Consider the following 16,746-nt stretch of genomic DNA (forward strand, 5'->3'; position numbering starts at 1 on the left):
CCATCCCATTCCTTCTCCTACCACTCCAAAGGCCCATCCCATCCCTTCTCCTACCACTCCAGAGGCCCATCCCATCCCTTCTCCTACCACTCCAGAGGCCCATCCCATCCCTTCTCCTACCACTCCAGAGGCCCATCCCATTCCTTCTCCTACCACTCCAGAGGCCCATCCCATTTCATCCACAGTCCAGACTTCCACCATCTAGTCGGGTTACCAGGTGCACGACCAGACTTTAATCTCTAGAATGAAAGTGGAATTTTGCCAGACTTCCACCTGCCCAGGGTGACCTGTCCATGACCTGTCCAGCTCTACCTGCACCGACAGACAGTACCCACTCCACCTGAGGCTCTGTTCCTCATCCCCAACCCACCCCCCAAACCCCCCAGTCCCCGGTTCCTCAGCCCCAGCTCGAAGCAGGGGAGGATGGGTGATGGACCTGTGAGTCTCCCTGGTCTCTCTCCTTCCTTCTCTCCCATCCTCTCATGGAGCCTCCTGCTGACAACTCCACCTCCCCCTGGAACTCTTCCCAGTCCTCCCTCTCCGGACTTCCAGGTCGGTACCAACTAAGGTTGCAAAATTCTGGTAACTTTCCCTATTTAGAAGATTCCCGGAATTATGAAGGAATAAGCAGGAAATCTGGAATCCTCCAACCAGGATTTCTGGAAAACCTGGGAATTTTGGGACAGTTATCCTCATTTTTCTGCCTGAGTACTGACTTTATCTTAACTTAACTTGGTTAAAGACAGTTCTCTGGACTTTAATGTGTTCTTGATCTTTGATAATTTCTTTATGTATTTATAGGCTACTCTATATGTATTTAAAATCTGTGTAATACAATGCATTAATTTTTTCATTCAGGTCCCTGGCTCCCCGCCTCGCTGCACCCCAATGCCTCTAACGTGAGCCTTCCTGTGGGCACCGGCACCAGCGGAGCCCCCCTGTCCCTGACCCAGTCCCTGGCCCTGTGTGCCATGCTTCTCATGGACCTCTTAGCAGTTGTAGGCAACCTAGCAGTCATGGCCGTCATCACCAAGACGCCGCAGCTGAGGAAGTTCGCCTTCGTGTTCCACCTGTGTCTGGTTGACCTGCTGGCGGCTCTGATTCTGATGCCTCTGGGCATGCTGTCGGACCGGGTCTTGGCGCACGATGAGGCACTGTGCCGGAGCTACCTCTGTCTTAGCGTGGGGCTGATCAGTGCCGCCATCTTGTCTATCTCTGCCATCAACGTGGAGAGGTACTATTATATAGTCCACCCCATGCGCCATGAGGTCAAGATGACCGTGGGGGTGGTTGTGACGGTGCTGGTCGGGATCTGGGTCAAAGCTATTGTCATGTCGGCTCTGCCGCTCCTGGGCTGGGTGCTCCAGGGGAGCCAGGGGGTAGGGGTCGGACTCGGAGGGGGACTAGGGGGTCCCATGTTCCCGGGTCCTCCAAGCCAGAGACGTTGCTCCCTACACTGGACCGGAGGAGGAGGGACCACATGGTTAATCTTCATGGTTTTCTTCACCTTTGTCTACTTCCTGTGTCCAGTACTGATCATCCTGGTTGTGTACTGTAACATGTTTAAAGTAGCCAGGGTGGCAGCCATGCAGCATGGCCCCTTACCTACCTGGATGGACACACCTGGGCCCCGCCCTCACCGCTCTGACTCCCTCAGCAGCCACTCCACCATGGCTGCCAGCCTGGGAGGCCCCGGAGGTGGCCCTGGGGGTCCTCAACCCCGCACCCCCAGTCAGAGGACCTTCAACGGGGGTAAAGCCGCGGCAGTCCTGGTGGCAGTTGGAGGCCAGTTCCTATGCTGCTGGCTACCTTACTTCTCCTTCCACCTGTACTCCGCCCTGGTCTCCACCTCCCCGGCCTCCCTGGCTTCGGCCCAGCTGGAGGAAGTCGTGACCTGGATCGGTTACTTCTGCTTCACTTCCAACCCCTTCTTCTACGGCTGTCTGAACCGGCAGATCCGCACGGAGCTGGGCCGAAGCCTGGCCTGTCTCTTTAAGTGGGCGGGGCCGGGCGACGGGGATCAGCTGGCCAGCCGAGAGGCCTCCATCGAGGAGAACTTCCTCCAGTTCCTCCAGGGGACAGGGTGCAATCTGGAGCCCAGCGGATCCCAGGCACACAGCAGGGCCAGCAGGCCAGAGGAGAAGGAGGAGGCGGGGGAGAGGGACCCTCTTCAAGATGGACCTTGTCAGAAGAACACGCTGGTCCAGGAACACACGCCTGTTGACTTCCACATCCCTGGACAGATTATCGAGGAGACCTCTGAGTTCTTGGAGCAGCAGCATCTGACTCTGAACAATGACATCAACCTAGCGGACCACTGCTTCAGGGTAAACAGGACTGAGCTGTAGCAAACACCGGCCACTCATGTGTACAGTAGGCCTTTATTTGGGCCAGGCCTCAGAGGTGGAAACACTAAATTCTTAGTCTGTAGGCCAAGCACCGGTGTAAAGTCCTATGGTGGAAACGGCAGATAGATTACATGTTATTTAGAGTATTCTATTTGATGCTAGGCTTGATGGTGTTGTGTCCACATTTGCTACAGTGTGATTATGGGACATACGTGTACATTGTAAGTAAGAGACAGTGCTTATGAGCAAAAAGCTACAGCTACAGAGTTTGTATCTTCTTTTGAAGAATTCAGGTTGTTATTATTGATAAAGCTCTATGTTCATTATTTTGTACTGTCACTAGAATCAGGGTTCCTCTACGGGAGATAAGGTTGGGGGAAATTCCGTTTCAATTCAGTAAACTCAGGATATCAACTGAAAATTCCAATTCCAATCATCCTCCGTGCTTTTCTATGAGGTTTACTTCCTGAATTGACTGAATGGAAATGTAATTGACCCCAACTGATTCTATTGACAGTCTGTTAAGACCGAAACCCTTACATAAAAATATATAATGCCAGTCTAATGACACTGTGTCCTTCAGTCAGTCAATGTATCTATTGCTACTGAATTATATGTTGGTCTGGGAAAGAGTGAGAGAACATCTAACATATTAGCACTTGAGAATCTTTGTTTTAGTGTGGATAGCACAAATTATCTTTGTCAAAGTCTGAAAGAACCCCCAAGACGATCCGTTAGACAAATGTAAAGCATCAATCCTATAGACCTCCATATAGTATCAGACAAAGGGTTAAGAACCAGATCAACACACTGGTCACAGCAGAGAACAGAATACATTTGTGTTTATTCCCTGTTCCAGTCCCATCCTCCGCTTCCTAATGCAACCAAGGTAATGAATGCAGATTTAGATGTTTTCCTCGGGTAGACATCAAAAAAATAATATTCAGAGCCATTTCTGACTGCACTCAATCTGAAGCACTATGGGCCCTGGTCAAAAGTAGTGCGCTATGTAGGGAATAGGGTGCCATTTGGGAGGCAGACAATGTGTTAACAGGATCATTTCACAACTGATCCTTGCCAATGGTATTTATAGCAAGCATATACAGTACATATGCATGAGCATATCCATGAGGTTATTATTTGACTCCACACTGAATACATTCGGTTATTATTTGACTCCACACTGAATACATGAGGTTATTATTTGACTCCACACTGAATACATGAGGTTATTATTTGACTCCACACTTAATACACAAGGTTATTATTTGACTCCACACTGAATACATGAGGTTATTATTTGACTCCACACTGAATACATGAGGTTATTATTTGACTCCACACTGAATACATTCGGTTATTATTTGACTCCACACTGAATACATGAGGTTATTATTTGACTCCACACTGAATACATGAGGTTATTATTTGACTCCACACGGAATACATGAGGTTATTATTTGACTTCACACTGAATACATGAGGTTATTATTTGACTCCACACTGAATACATGAGGTTATTATTTGACTCCACACTGAATACATGAGGTTATTATTTGACTCCACACTGAATACATTCGGTTATTATTTGACTCCACACTGAATACATGAGGTTATTATTTGACTCCACACTGAATACATGAGGTTATTATTTGACTCCACACGGAATACATGAGGTTATTATTTGACTTCACACTGAATACATGAGGTTATTATTTGACTCCACACTGAATACACGAGGTTATTATTTGACTCCACACTGAATACACAAGGTTATTTGACTCCACACTGAATACACAAGGTTATTATTTGACTCCACACTGAATACACAAAGTTATTATTTGACTCCACACTGAATACACAAGGTTATTATTTGACTCCACACGGAATACATACAGTTATTATTTGACTCCACACTGAATACATTAGGTTATTATTTGACTCCACACTGAATACATTAGGTTATTATTTGACTCCACACTGAATACATGAGGTTATTATTTGACTCCACACTGAATACATTAGGTTATTATTTGACTCCACAAGGTTATTATTTGACTCCACATTGAATACATTAGGTTATTATTTGACTCCACACTGAATACACAAGGTTATTATTTGACTCCACATTGAATACATTAGGTTATTATTTGACTCCACACTGAATACACAAGGTTATTATTTGACTCCACACTGAATACATGAGGTTATTATTTGACTCCACACTGAATACATTAGGTTATTATTTGACTCCACATTGAATACATTAGGTTATTATTTGACTCCACACTGAATACATGAGGTTATTATTTGACTCCACACTGAATACACAAGGTTATTATTTGACTCCACATTGAATACATTAGGTTATTATTTGACTCCACACTGAATACACAAGGTTATTATTTGACTCCACATTGAATACATTAGGTTATTATTTGACTCCACACTGAATACATGAGTTATTATTTGAATCCACACTGAATACACAAGGTTATTATTTGGTGTATTTATTTTAGCAGAATCCCTCGTTGATATGTACCTGTCATATCACACAGACAACCACTTACTAATCACATTTTGACTAATTTGGGAGTCGCCTCACTATACCATTTTCTTTTGACGCAAAATAAACATATTTATTTCATGTGAAACAAATGCTAGAAATAGAAACAGCCCAAATGAAAAACAAAAGTCAGCACTGATGTTATTACACAAGATCTGCATTGAAGAGAAATAGAGAGAGAGAGAGAGAGAGAGAGAGAGAGAGAGAGAGAGAGAGAGGAGAGAGAGAGAGAGAGAGAGAGAGGAGAGAGAGAGAAGGGGGGAGGGAGAGAGAGAGAGCGAGAGAGAGGGGGGGGAGAGGGAGAGAGAGAGGAGAGGGGGGAGGAAGGGAGGGAGAGAGAGAGAGACAGCGAGAGAGAGAGAGAGAGAGAGGGGGGGGGAGAGAGGGAGAGAGAGAGAGCGAGAGAGGGGAGGAAGAGAGGGAGAGAGAGAGAGAGACAGCGAGAGAGAGAGAGAGAGAGAGAGCGAGAGAGAGAGAGAGAGAGAGAGGGGGGGGGAGAGAGAGAAAGCGAGAGGGGGGGGGGGAGAGAGAGAGGGAGAATGCAGTTTGTGAGGAGAAAAGAGGGCAAAGGCCAAAGCATGCCATGTGTCAGCATCATTCATCACACCTGTCTATCTGTCACCTGTGCTGTGTAGCCACAACAAGCCGTGGGTGTTTCTGGGTAAACAACACGGAACACTTAGCATGTACTGTCTGGCACTCGCCAACGTTTACCTCTAAACACCAGGGGCATCGGTGGAGGTTGGCAGTTGGTGCTAGGATGTGCCTCATAGGGCTCTGGTCAAAAGTAGTGCGCTACGTAGGGAATAGGGTGGCATTTGGGATGGCGACCTAATCTTTAGAATCTGGCCCTATTGTCCCGTTCTAAGCGGCTTCAACAGCTGTGTGCTGCTGTCTAACTCTCAGCTGACATTTTGAATGACGCATGGAGCTGTGGAAATATGAAAAATGGAAAAGCTAGATTTGTCATTATACAGTTCCTATTCTGAACAGTAATTCAAATAATCCGCATCAACCTTCTCTTGGAAAATAAGAACAAATTATCAGTAGTTAATTATTTAGAGTCTAAGACATTGGGGGGGGGGTGCTAATATGACATATGGAATTGTTTTAAGATGGTCACACTATGGATCATTTAGCTATTTGATTTTGAATTTTAGGACCCCTTTAGGTATCAAAAAAATATACTGCATACACATTTTCTTGGGATAAAATATTGATTTTGGCCTTTACTACTAAAGCCCATAGAAAGGCATTGAATAACACATTCAGAAATGGCAAAAAGGACAGTCAAAAAGGACAGTCAAAAAGTACATTAAAAAAGGACAGTCAAAAAATCATAAGAAACAAGGTTTTGAAGTGTCCGTCCTAAATCTAGGAGATATTTTAAAAAATCAGGAAATATACAGTGAGTGAAAAAAGTATTTGATCCCCTGCTGATTTTGTACGTTTGCCCACTGACAAAGAAATGATCAGTCTATAATTTTAATGGTAGGTTTATTTGAACAGTGAGAGACAGAATAACAACAAAAAAATCCAGAAAAACGCATTTCAAAAATGTTATAAATTGATTTGCATTTTAATTAGGAAAATAGGTATTTGACCCCCTCTCAATCAGAAAGATTTCTGGCTCCCAGGTGTATTTTATACAGGTAACGAGCTGAGATTAGGAGCACACTCTTAAAGGGAGTGCTCCTAATCTCAGCTTGTTACCTGTATAAAAGACACCTGTCCATAGAAGCAATCAATCAATCCGATTCCAAACTCTCCACCATGGCCAAGACCAAAGAGCTCTCCAGGGATGTCAGGGACAAGATTGTAGACCTACACAAGGCTGGAATGGGCTACAAGACCATTGCCAAGCAGCTTGGTGAGAAGGTGACAACAGTTGGTGCGATTATTCGCAAATGGAAGAAACACAAAAGAACTGTCAATCTCCCTCGGCCTGGGGCTCCATGCAAGATCTCACCTCGTGGAGTTGCAATGATCATGAGAACGGTGAGGAATCAGCCCAGAACTACACGGGAGGATCTTGTCAATGATCTCAAGGCAGCTGGGACCATAGTCACCAAGAAAACAATTGGTAACACAGTACGCCGTGAAGGACTGAAATCCTGCAGTGCCCGCAAGGCGCTCAAGAAAGCACATATACAGGGCCGTCTGATGTTTGCCAATGAACATCTGAATGATTCAGAGGAGAACTGGGTGAAAGTGTTGTGGTCAGATGAGACCAAAATCGAGCTCTTTGGCATCAACTCAACTCGCCGTGTTTGGAGGAGGAGGAATGCTGCCTATGACCCCAAGAACACCATCCCCACCGTCAAACATGGAGGTGGAAACATTATGCTTTGGGGGTGTTTTTCTGCTAAGGGGACAGGACAACTTCACCGCATCAAAGGGACGATGGACGGGGCCATGTACCGTCAAATCTTGGGTGAGAACCTCCTTCCCTCAGCCAGGGCATTGAAAATGGGTCGTGGATGGGTATTCCAGCATGACAATGACCCAAAACACACGGCCAAGGCAACAAAGGAGTGGCTCAAGAAGAAGCACATTAAGGTCCTGGAGTGGCCTAGTGTCACGCCCTGGCTCTGGGGACTCTTAAATGTTGAGCCAGGGTGTGGACTTGTTATGTTTAGTTTTCTATGGGTTTTGTTCTAGATCGTTTATTTCTATGTTGGCCAGGGTGGTTCCCAATCAGAGACAGCTGTAGCTGGTTGTCTCTGATTGGGGACCATACTTAGGCAGCCTGTGTTCACTAGTTTATTGTGGGATCTTGTTCCGTATGGTTTGTTGTATTGCCTAGGACTTCACGTATCGTTTTGTTGTTTTTTGTTCGTGTTGTGTACACTTCATAAAAGTATGTACGCCTATCACGCTGCGCCTTGGTCCGCTTCTCATAACGATCGTGACACCTAGCCAGTCTCCAGACCTTAATCCCATAGAAAATCTGTGGAGGGAACTGAAGGTTCCAGTTGCCAAACGTCAGCCTCGAAACCTTAATGACTTGGAGAAGATCTGCAAAGAGCAGTGGAACAAAATCCCTCCTGAGATGTGTGCAAACCTGGTGGCCAACTACAAGAAACGTCTGACCTCTGTGATTGCCAACAAGGGTTTTACCACCAAGTACTAAGTAATGTTTTGCAGATGGGTCAAATACTTATTTCCTCATTAAAATGCAAATCAATTTATAACATTTTTGACATGCGTTTTTCTGGATTTTTTTGTTGTTATTCTGTCTCTCACTGTTCAAATAAACCTACCATTGAAATTATAGACTGATCATGTCTTTGTCAGTGGGCAAACGTCCAAAATCAGCAGGGGATCAAATACTTTTTTCCCTCATTGCAAATATATTTTTTGGTACATATATTTAACCCCTTTTTTGGGGGGTAGGCACAAAACCACCTCCATACTTCCATTCATTTTTTAAGGGTACCGGTTACCTTCAGACGAGTCCCGTGACACTTGTGGCGGGTCGTAGAACAAAACGAAGAACACATAATAATTTGTAGGTCAAACTGTTCGGACGCTGCAGACGTTTTCGTGAGAAGACCGATTTTCGGGATGTCTCATGGTCTGACAAACACAGCTTTAGCTCTGCCACCTTTCACCGCAGATGCGGAAGTGCGACACTGGCGGATGTGGTAGATTGAGATGCATCCAATGAGAAAAAAACATATCTTTATCAGATTTTGATGGGACATTTTTTGTGCGTCAATCGACTTTAGGGGGTTAACCCTTTACATACGTGGGAATTGGCCTATTTGGATAGGGCTAAATGTAAATGTTTCTTACAGAATAAATATGAAAAGCATAAGCACGGTAGCAATTGAAAGTTTGGAGATTATGGGAAAATTATTAGGGAGAAAGGGAGAGAGGGAGAGAGAGAGGGAGAGAGAGAGAGAGGGGGAGAGGGAGAGAGAGAGAGGGAGGGAGAGAGGAAGAGAGGGAGGGAGAGAGGGAGAGAGGAAGAGAGGGGGAGAGAGAGAGAGAGAGGGGGAGAGGGAGAGAGGAAGAGAGGGGGAGAGAGAGAGAGGGAGAGAGGAAGAGAGGGAGGGAGAGAGAGGGAGAGAGGAAGAGAGGGAGGGAGAGAGAGGGAGAGAGGAAGAGAGGGAGGGAGAGAGAGAGAGATGAGAGAGAAAGCGCCTCCTGGAGGTTGGTGCAGCAGTTCAAACGCTCTCTGACCTTTCAACTGCAGCAGGATCAAAGAGCTGTGAAGTGACTTCTGTCTCCGTTTAGGGGGCTGTTGAATAGGAGGAGGCATAGTCCCATTATACCTGGTTGTCAGGTAAGGAATGATGTCATGCCTTATACCTGGTTGTCAGGTAATGAGTGATGTCAGTATGGCTTATACCTGGGTGTCAGGTAAGGATTTGCAATCAATTATCTTGTACTGGAGTGTAGGCATAGTTTACCTCACTGGCTGGGGTGAATCCAGTCCTCACTGGCTGGGGTGAATCCAGTCCTCACTGGCTGGGGTGAATCCAGTCCTCACTAGCTGGGGTGAATCCAGTCCTCACTAGCTGGGGTGAATCCAGTCCTCACTGCCTGGGGTGAATCCAGTCAACACTGACCAGGGTGAATCCAGTCAACACTGACCGGGGTGAATCCAGTCCTCACTGGCTGGGGTGAATCCAGTCCTCACTGGCTGGGGTGAATCCAGTCAACACTGACCAGGGTGAATCCAGTCAACACTGACCGGGGTGAATCCAGTCCTCACTGGCTGGGGTGAATCCAGTCCTCACTGGCTAGGGTGAATCCAGTCCTCACTGACCGGGGTTGAATCCAGACAACATGGGCTTCTTCACTTGATTTCTTACTTCTTTACTGAAAGCCACCCACTGTTTCCATGACAACCTGTCACCAATGACAGCTCGGAGGGAGCGTGGTAGGAGGAGCAAGAGGACGAGAGGAGGAGAGGATCCTGATATGCTCCCTCTCTCTCCTCTCTCTCCTCTCTCATCCATCTCTCATCCATCTCTCATTCCATCACTTCATCCCACCACCCCCCTCTACAGAGGATGAGGCAGTCTCTCTTATTCTCAATAGACATCTACAGATCAGGTCTGTGTAGATATGATATAACATCTTCTAAAATATGACAATAAATAATAAATAATAATAATATGCCAGTTAGCAGACGCTTTTATCCAAAGCGACTTACAGTCATGCGTGCATACATTTTTGTGTATGGGTGGCACAATACATAGGAATGTATTTCTAGATCCTTATTTTCTTAAGGAGATAGGAAGTTTTGTTCGTATCTAATTACATTTTTATTTTAATGTTTAATTTACATTTATTTAAACAGAGAATCCCATTGAAAACAATGCATATTTTAGAAGGGAGCCTGCACACAATCATACGAATTCACAATATTTAAAATTCAAACGCAATAAAACATACAAAATCTACAAGCAATTTAAGAAAAAGTAACTTACAGTACATAACACAATCATGAAAAACAAACACATTCCTCAGTAAAAAAAGTCATCAACCAGCTGCCCTAGCAGCACCAAAACATCCATTGATGTTGTTGTTCTGGAGATCATTCCACAAGTACGGTGCAAAAAAAACTGAATGCAGATCTACCTATCTCTAGGTGTCCTTCTCTGCGAGGCATTGGAAAACCTCCCTGGTCTTTGTGGTTGAATCTGTGTTTGAAATTCACTGCTTGACTGAGGGACCTTACAGATAATAGAATGTGTGGGGTACAGAGATGAGGTAGTCATTCAAAAACACAGAGTGAGTCCATAGAAATTATTACGTGACTTGTTAAGCACATTTTTACTCCTGAACTTATTTAGGCTTGCCATAACAAAGGTGTTGAATACATATTGACTCAAGACATTTCAGCTTTTCATTTTTAATTAATTTGTAGAAATCTTGAGAAAAAAAAAACATAATTCCACTTTGCAAGCTACAACGTCATTTAACACCAAAGAAGCAGCAGAGACAGTGCTATGACCTGACCTGAAACCAGACTGATGGACACTTACAATTCATTTTGAGTGTTGATTAAAAATGTTAAAAATGTCACTAGGAAAGACAGTTTAGAGATCGGGATATAATGATCCATGTCAGAGGGGTCACCACCTTTGTGGCGGACAGGGGCCTTCCAGACCCTGGGGATAGCACCCCAGATAAGTGTCAGGTTGAAAATATGTGTCAATGACTTCACAATCAGGGGAGCAGAAAGCTGCAGCAAGAAAGGATCAAGCAAATCAGCCCCAGTGGATAAAAAAAAAAAACAACATAAATCTTAAGATGGGCATTTAGCACATCACAAGTAGAGAGTTGTTGAAATGAAAACAAAGATTCACTAGAAATGGACTGATCTTCCATAGAGCCAACTGGAGGCTGGGAGAGGGAAGAGCCGTTGATTGACTGACCAGTAGTGCTGAGCGATTAACCAACTAATTGAACAACTAATTGACCGACGTCGGTTCAATTACTTGAATTCCATTTAGTTCGTTAATTTTTTGTGTGAGCCCAATGCGCCCTTCCTCTAGAGCAGGGATGGGCAACTTTGATGGCGGTGGAGGCCACAAAAAAACATATGTTTTAGAGTTAATTTGAGGGTGTTTACATCCAAATTGGGTGAACGGTGTAGGAATTACAGCACTTTTTATATGTGGTCCCCCACTTTTTAAGGGACAAAAAGTAATTGGACAACTGGCTGCTCAGCTGTTCCATGGCCAGGTGTGTGATTGGCTGCTCAGCTGTTCCATGGCCAGGTGTGTGTTATTCCCTCATCAGTTCATTTACAAGTCAGCAGATAAAAGGTCTAGAGTTGATTTCAAGTGTGGCATTTGCATTTGGAATCTGTTGCTGTTAACCCTCAATATGAAGTCCGAAGAGCTGTCACTGCCAGTGAAGCAAGCCATCATTAGGCTGAAAAATCTAAACAAATCCATCAGAGAGATGGCAAAAACATTAGGTGTGGCCAAATCAACTATTTGGTACATTCTTAAAAAGAAAGAACGCTCTGGTGAGCTCAGGAACACCAAAAGGCCCGGAAGACCACAGAAAACAACCGTGGTGGATGACAGAATAATTATTTCCCTGGTGAAGAAAAACCCCTTCACAACAGTTGGCCAAATCAACAACACCCTCCAGGATTATTGATGAAGGGTTTTGAGGCTGATTCCTTGACCTGTCAATGTTTTTTAATTGCTGTTTTATGATTTTGTTATGTTCCTGTGATGTCTATGGATGTTTACTAGATGACCTGTGGTTGTTCATGTTGTCCGTCTGTAACTGTGTAATGACTTGGTGCTGCCTGTCTTGGCCAGGACGCTCTTGAAAAAGAGATTTCAAATCTCAATGATCCCTTCCTGGTTAAAAAAAAAAAAAGGTTAAATAAATAAAAATAATAAGAAGAATGACTACAATTTTTTTTTTGGGCTCAGACACAGATCTCTGGGCAGATTCACCTGCTATCTTAGGTCAGATACACATATACAGACCATATTGAGAGAGAAATGTGCACATCACAACGACAAGAGGGACAGAGACAGTTGGTGAAAGTATGCCTTATCTACTTTGGTCCTCTGTAGCTCAGCTGGTAGAGCACGGTGCTTGTAACGCCAAGGTAGTGGGTTCGATCGCCGGGACCACCCATACACAAAAATTTATGCACGCATGACTGTAAGTCGCTTTGGATAAAAGCGTCTGCTAAATGGCATATTATTTAAGAACTAGTCAGATGATTTAGTCAGACAGCTCTGCAGCATATTTAGGCAGGCTAGCTTTAATAGGAAGAGTAAAGGCTGTACAGTATGGAGCACACAGGTAACGTCAGATGGTATGTCTGGCTGACTGACTGCTACTGCCAGAGCAGAGTTGAGACGATGACTTTAAGGAATTAAAAATAATATAAAGTCATCAAATAAAAACTAAGTAATATACACAACTGAAATATTGTATTATTTCATAGTAATTTCCTATTTTTCTATTGATGTCTACCCAATGTGGACCTGACAGAGACAATGGAATATTTTAAATGTTTTGGCAATTCAATGTTCCCTATTCTTGGGTTTGTAAATACCATTAAAAATCATTTTTTTGTTATAATCGAACCGAAACCGAATCGACCTCAAAAACCACTAATTGCTCAGCACTACTGACCAGAGTCAATTAAACTACAATTGATTTCAAATAAATGGCCTGCAGATATAAAATGTTGATTAAAAGCATCACTTATCTCAGTAATGATGCCAGTGTCTGACACAACTTGCTTAGGCAGAAGAGGACTGGTCACCCCTCAGAGCCTGGTTCCTCTCTAGATGTCTTCCCAGGTTCCAGCCTTTCTAGGGACTTTTTCCACCGTGCTTCTACGTCTGCATTGTTTACTGTTTGGGGTTTTAGGTTTCTGTATAAGCACTTGATTTTTATTTATTTCTTATTTTAAAGCAGACACTCTTATCCAGAGCGACTTACAGTTAGTGAGTGCATACATGTTTTTTTGTTTTTTTTAATACTGGCCCCCGTGGGAAACGAACCCACAACTCTGGCGTTGCAAGCGCCATGCTCTACCAACTGAGCTACACGGGGCCCACTTTGTGACAAAGACTGATGTAAAAATTGTTTTAATAAATCAATTTGATTAATGTGATAGAATTGTAATGCTTCAGTGCATTAACTGTCTTCCAACATGTTGACGGATCACCAGCAGTCTGAGATAGGACTTAGAAAGTAGCAGGATTAAGCTTTCTTGATTGAGGAGGTGCATTTAGTTCTCAATTGCCTGAAAAGCGGCCAATCAGCTACAGAGTCAGTTTTTCTAGACTTGACCCAGGCCTGATTTCTCAAGATCAAAAAGTTCTACAGAGAACCAAAGAATTGTTATATTTTTTACTCTAAAGCGTTTAAAGGGTGTGTGTTTCTTCTAAAATCATGGCGTCTGCCTTTTACAATCCGTATGCTATGTTAATCTAATTTGTCAATTAAATGATGCAATTGTCAATAAAACGTATGTATGAAGATACCCGTCTCGTTATGTTTACAGCATGCAGATCTGCTCTCTCATGTCTGAGCTGCCTGTGATGAAGATATAATTCCACTGGGAGGCGGTCATACCAAAGAAAAAAGTTCCTCTGCCCCCAAAACAACATTCGGTATAGTATTCCCTCAAACAGAGGCTTCTGGATTGCTGCAAAAATATTTTTCAAACGTGAGCATATTAAACTCTCCTGAGCATATGCTAATGAGAGTTGAAGAATGTAGGCCGATATTATTTTATTTTCAGAGAAGCAATAGCAAATTGACTGTGAGTCTAGACTACATTTCCCATCCATCCCCAAAATATAGATTTTCTTTTTTCTTTGCGTTCCTCTGTCCCAGCATGTCGTGACGTGCATGAGCTCAGCTGGTAGGTCAGATGCCTTCATGCAACAACAAGTCAAATCAAGAAGAATTGATAGCTAGATAGATATTCTATGACTCAGTTACTCGGTAGCTTTGAGGTTTATTACGAGCTAGTTAATAGTAAAAAAAAATATATATTGTGTGACTACGTCAATATTTCGAATAGAAAAGTAATGTTGTGTAGTTACTTTCTTTACAAGGTTTTTAGCTAGAAATCGATTGCAAAGTGTCTTTCAGCGCTAAACCACACTTGGTTTGCTGGCGTGAGTTTACCAGCATCTCTGTCTGTTTGTTGTCGATACAAACGGAGTGCCAACGCCTTTTTCTGTCTCTCTGACTGGGGGAAACTTATCGTGGAAGCACCCGAACGTTTTGTATTTCTCCCCAACAACTTATGAACGGTAGCTGCCATTCAAACTAGATCTTCAAGAAACCTCAAGTAAGTGTTAAAAATGGGTTGCACGATCAGCCAAGAGGACAAAGCAGCGATGGAAAGGAGTAAAATAATTGATCGGAACCTACGAGAAGACCGAGACAAAGCATCCAGGGAAGTGAAACTTCTGCTACTTGGTAAGTCATAGCTATCGTTGTATTTTTAGAAAGTTTTCTATTTTCCCCAACTAAAAAGGAGTGACAATATAGCACCAGAATCTACAGGGAGAAAATGCTTTGTTTGTATTAGTTAATTTGAGCGTTCTTTGCTTGCTTTCGTGTGATCTGATCTCAGTTGATTAACGTTACTTCCTGCAACATTATTTTCTATATGTGACATCTGAATTCTATGTAGTTGAGGAGCTTTCTCCACTTGTTCAATAAACTCTTATGTATCCCATATATGTCATTTGTTCCCCAATTGATTATGCTCTAATCCTTATTGGCATTGCTAATCCTATAACACACACACACCCACACACACCCACACACAGTCTCTGTCAAATACAGCTGTTATATTATGACCATTGCCCAAGCTTAGACATGCTGCTGAGTTTGTATCAGTTGTAAGTAAATCGCGCTCTTGGCCGTTTCCTCTCCTGCCTCCCCTCACTGCTGTAGAGCCTCTTAGAGCGACACTTCAGAATGCAAACAAACACCACCTCTCAATGGAAGTGTATTAACACTACAAAGTGTCGACTATGGTGGCAAATAAAAAGCCAATGCTTATGTTCATTGTGATGGAGTTGTGGTAAGGATAAACAACATTCCTGCCATGAATCAGGTGTTTGTGGTCTAGTGAGATTTGCATAGAATGTGTCAGGACAGTGGGGGGGGGGGGGGAAGAGGGAGCAGTTATTTTTATACCTTATGGTCTGCCCTGGGTCAGGTAAACAGATGACAAGTTTGACTATAATCTTCAGAACATACTACCTGCTAAGGAAGACATGATGTCAAGAAGAAACATGTTAGCCTTGCCCCTCCCCTATAACGCATGTTGTTGCCAATGGCGCCAATAAGTAGAAATATAGCTAGGATATCACACTGTGTGAGAAAACAGCTTCTGTTTATTAATAGTGGGACGTGTGAAACGTTATACAGTACAGTCTATGGGTACATGCTAGGCACAATGCAGTTAGGGTTTGGCATGGGTCCTCAGATCCTCAAAAAGTTAAACAGCTGCACCATCGAGAGCATCCTGACTGGTTGCATCACCGCCTGGTATGGCAACTGCTCGGCCTACGACCGCAAGGCATTACAGAGGGTAGTGCGTACGGCCCAGTAAATCACTGGGGCCAAGCTTCCTGCCATCCAGGACCTCTATACCAGGCGGTGTCAGAGGAAGGCCCTAAAAATGGTCAAAGACTCCAGCCACCCTAGTCATAGACTGTTCTCTCTGCTACCGCACAGCAAGCGGTACCGGAGTGCCAAGTCTAGGTCCAAAAGGCTTCTTAACAGCTTCTACCCCCAAGCCATAAGACTCTTGAACAGCTAATCAAATGGCTACCCGGACTATTTGCATTGTCCCCCCCACCCCCTCTTTTACGCTGCTGCTACTCTCTGTTTATTCTCTATGCACAGTCACTTTAACTCTACCTACATGTACATATTACCTCGACTAACCGGTGCCCCTGCACATTTACTCTGTACCGGTACCCCCTGTATATAGCCTCACTACTGTTATTTTACTGCTGCTCTTTAATCATTTTTTATTTTTTACGTATCTATTTTTTAAAACGTATTTTTCTTAAAAACTGCATTGTTGGTTAAGGGCTTGTAAGTAAGCATTTCACTGTTGTATTCGGCGCATGTGACAAATACAATTGTATTTGATTTAAATAGGCCTAAATATCTAGTGGAAACTTTCATTTTATTTGGAGCTCTCTCTACTGACCAACCACACAGCTCTGTCTATTGACCAACCACACAGCTCTCTGTACTGACCAACCACACAGCTCTCTCTACTGACCAACCACACAGCTCTCTGTACTGACCAACCACACAGCTCTCTCTATTGACCAACCACAC

The 16,746-nt window shown here is 43.7% G+C and overlaps 2 protein-coding genes across 2 annotated transcripts in view; both read left to right on the forward strand.

The window, feature by feature from the left end:
• Positions 1–482: 482 nt before the first annotated feature.
• LOC311148192 (G-protein coupled receptor 61-like) lies at positions 483–2,348 on the forward strand (the record flags this gene model as incomplete). Its single annotated transcript, XM_084185073.1, has 2 exons — positions 483–552; positions 859–2,348. 2 exons carry the CDS (start codon positions 483–485, stop codon positions 2,346–2,348), a joined length of 1,560 nt encoding a protein of 519 aa, XP_084041199.1.
• An 11,957-nt stretch (positions 2,349–14,305) lies between these two features.
• Positions 14,306–16,746, forward strand: part of LOC311148340 (guanine nucleotide-binding protein G(i) subunit alpha-3-like) — a 56,355-nt gene continuing 53,914 nt past the window's right edge. Inside the window, exon 1 of the mRNA XM_084185275.1 lies at positions 14,306–14,856. Within this exon, the coding sequence (XP_084041401.1) occupies positions 14,739–14,856 (118 nt within the window). The 5' untranslated portion in view covers positions 14,306–14,738. The remainder of the gene's footprint in view (positions 14,857–16,746) is intronic.

This window comes from Coregonus lavaretus (assembly GCF_964263955.1).
Source record: "Coregonus lavaretus genome assembly, chromosome: 20".
NCBI lineage: Eukaryota > Metazoa > Chordata > Actinopteri > Salmoniformes > Salmonidae > Coregonus > Coregonus lavaretus.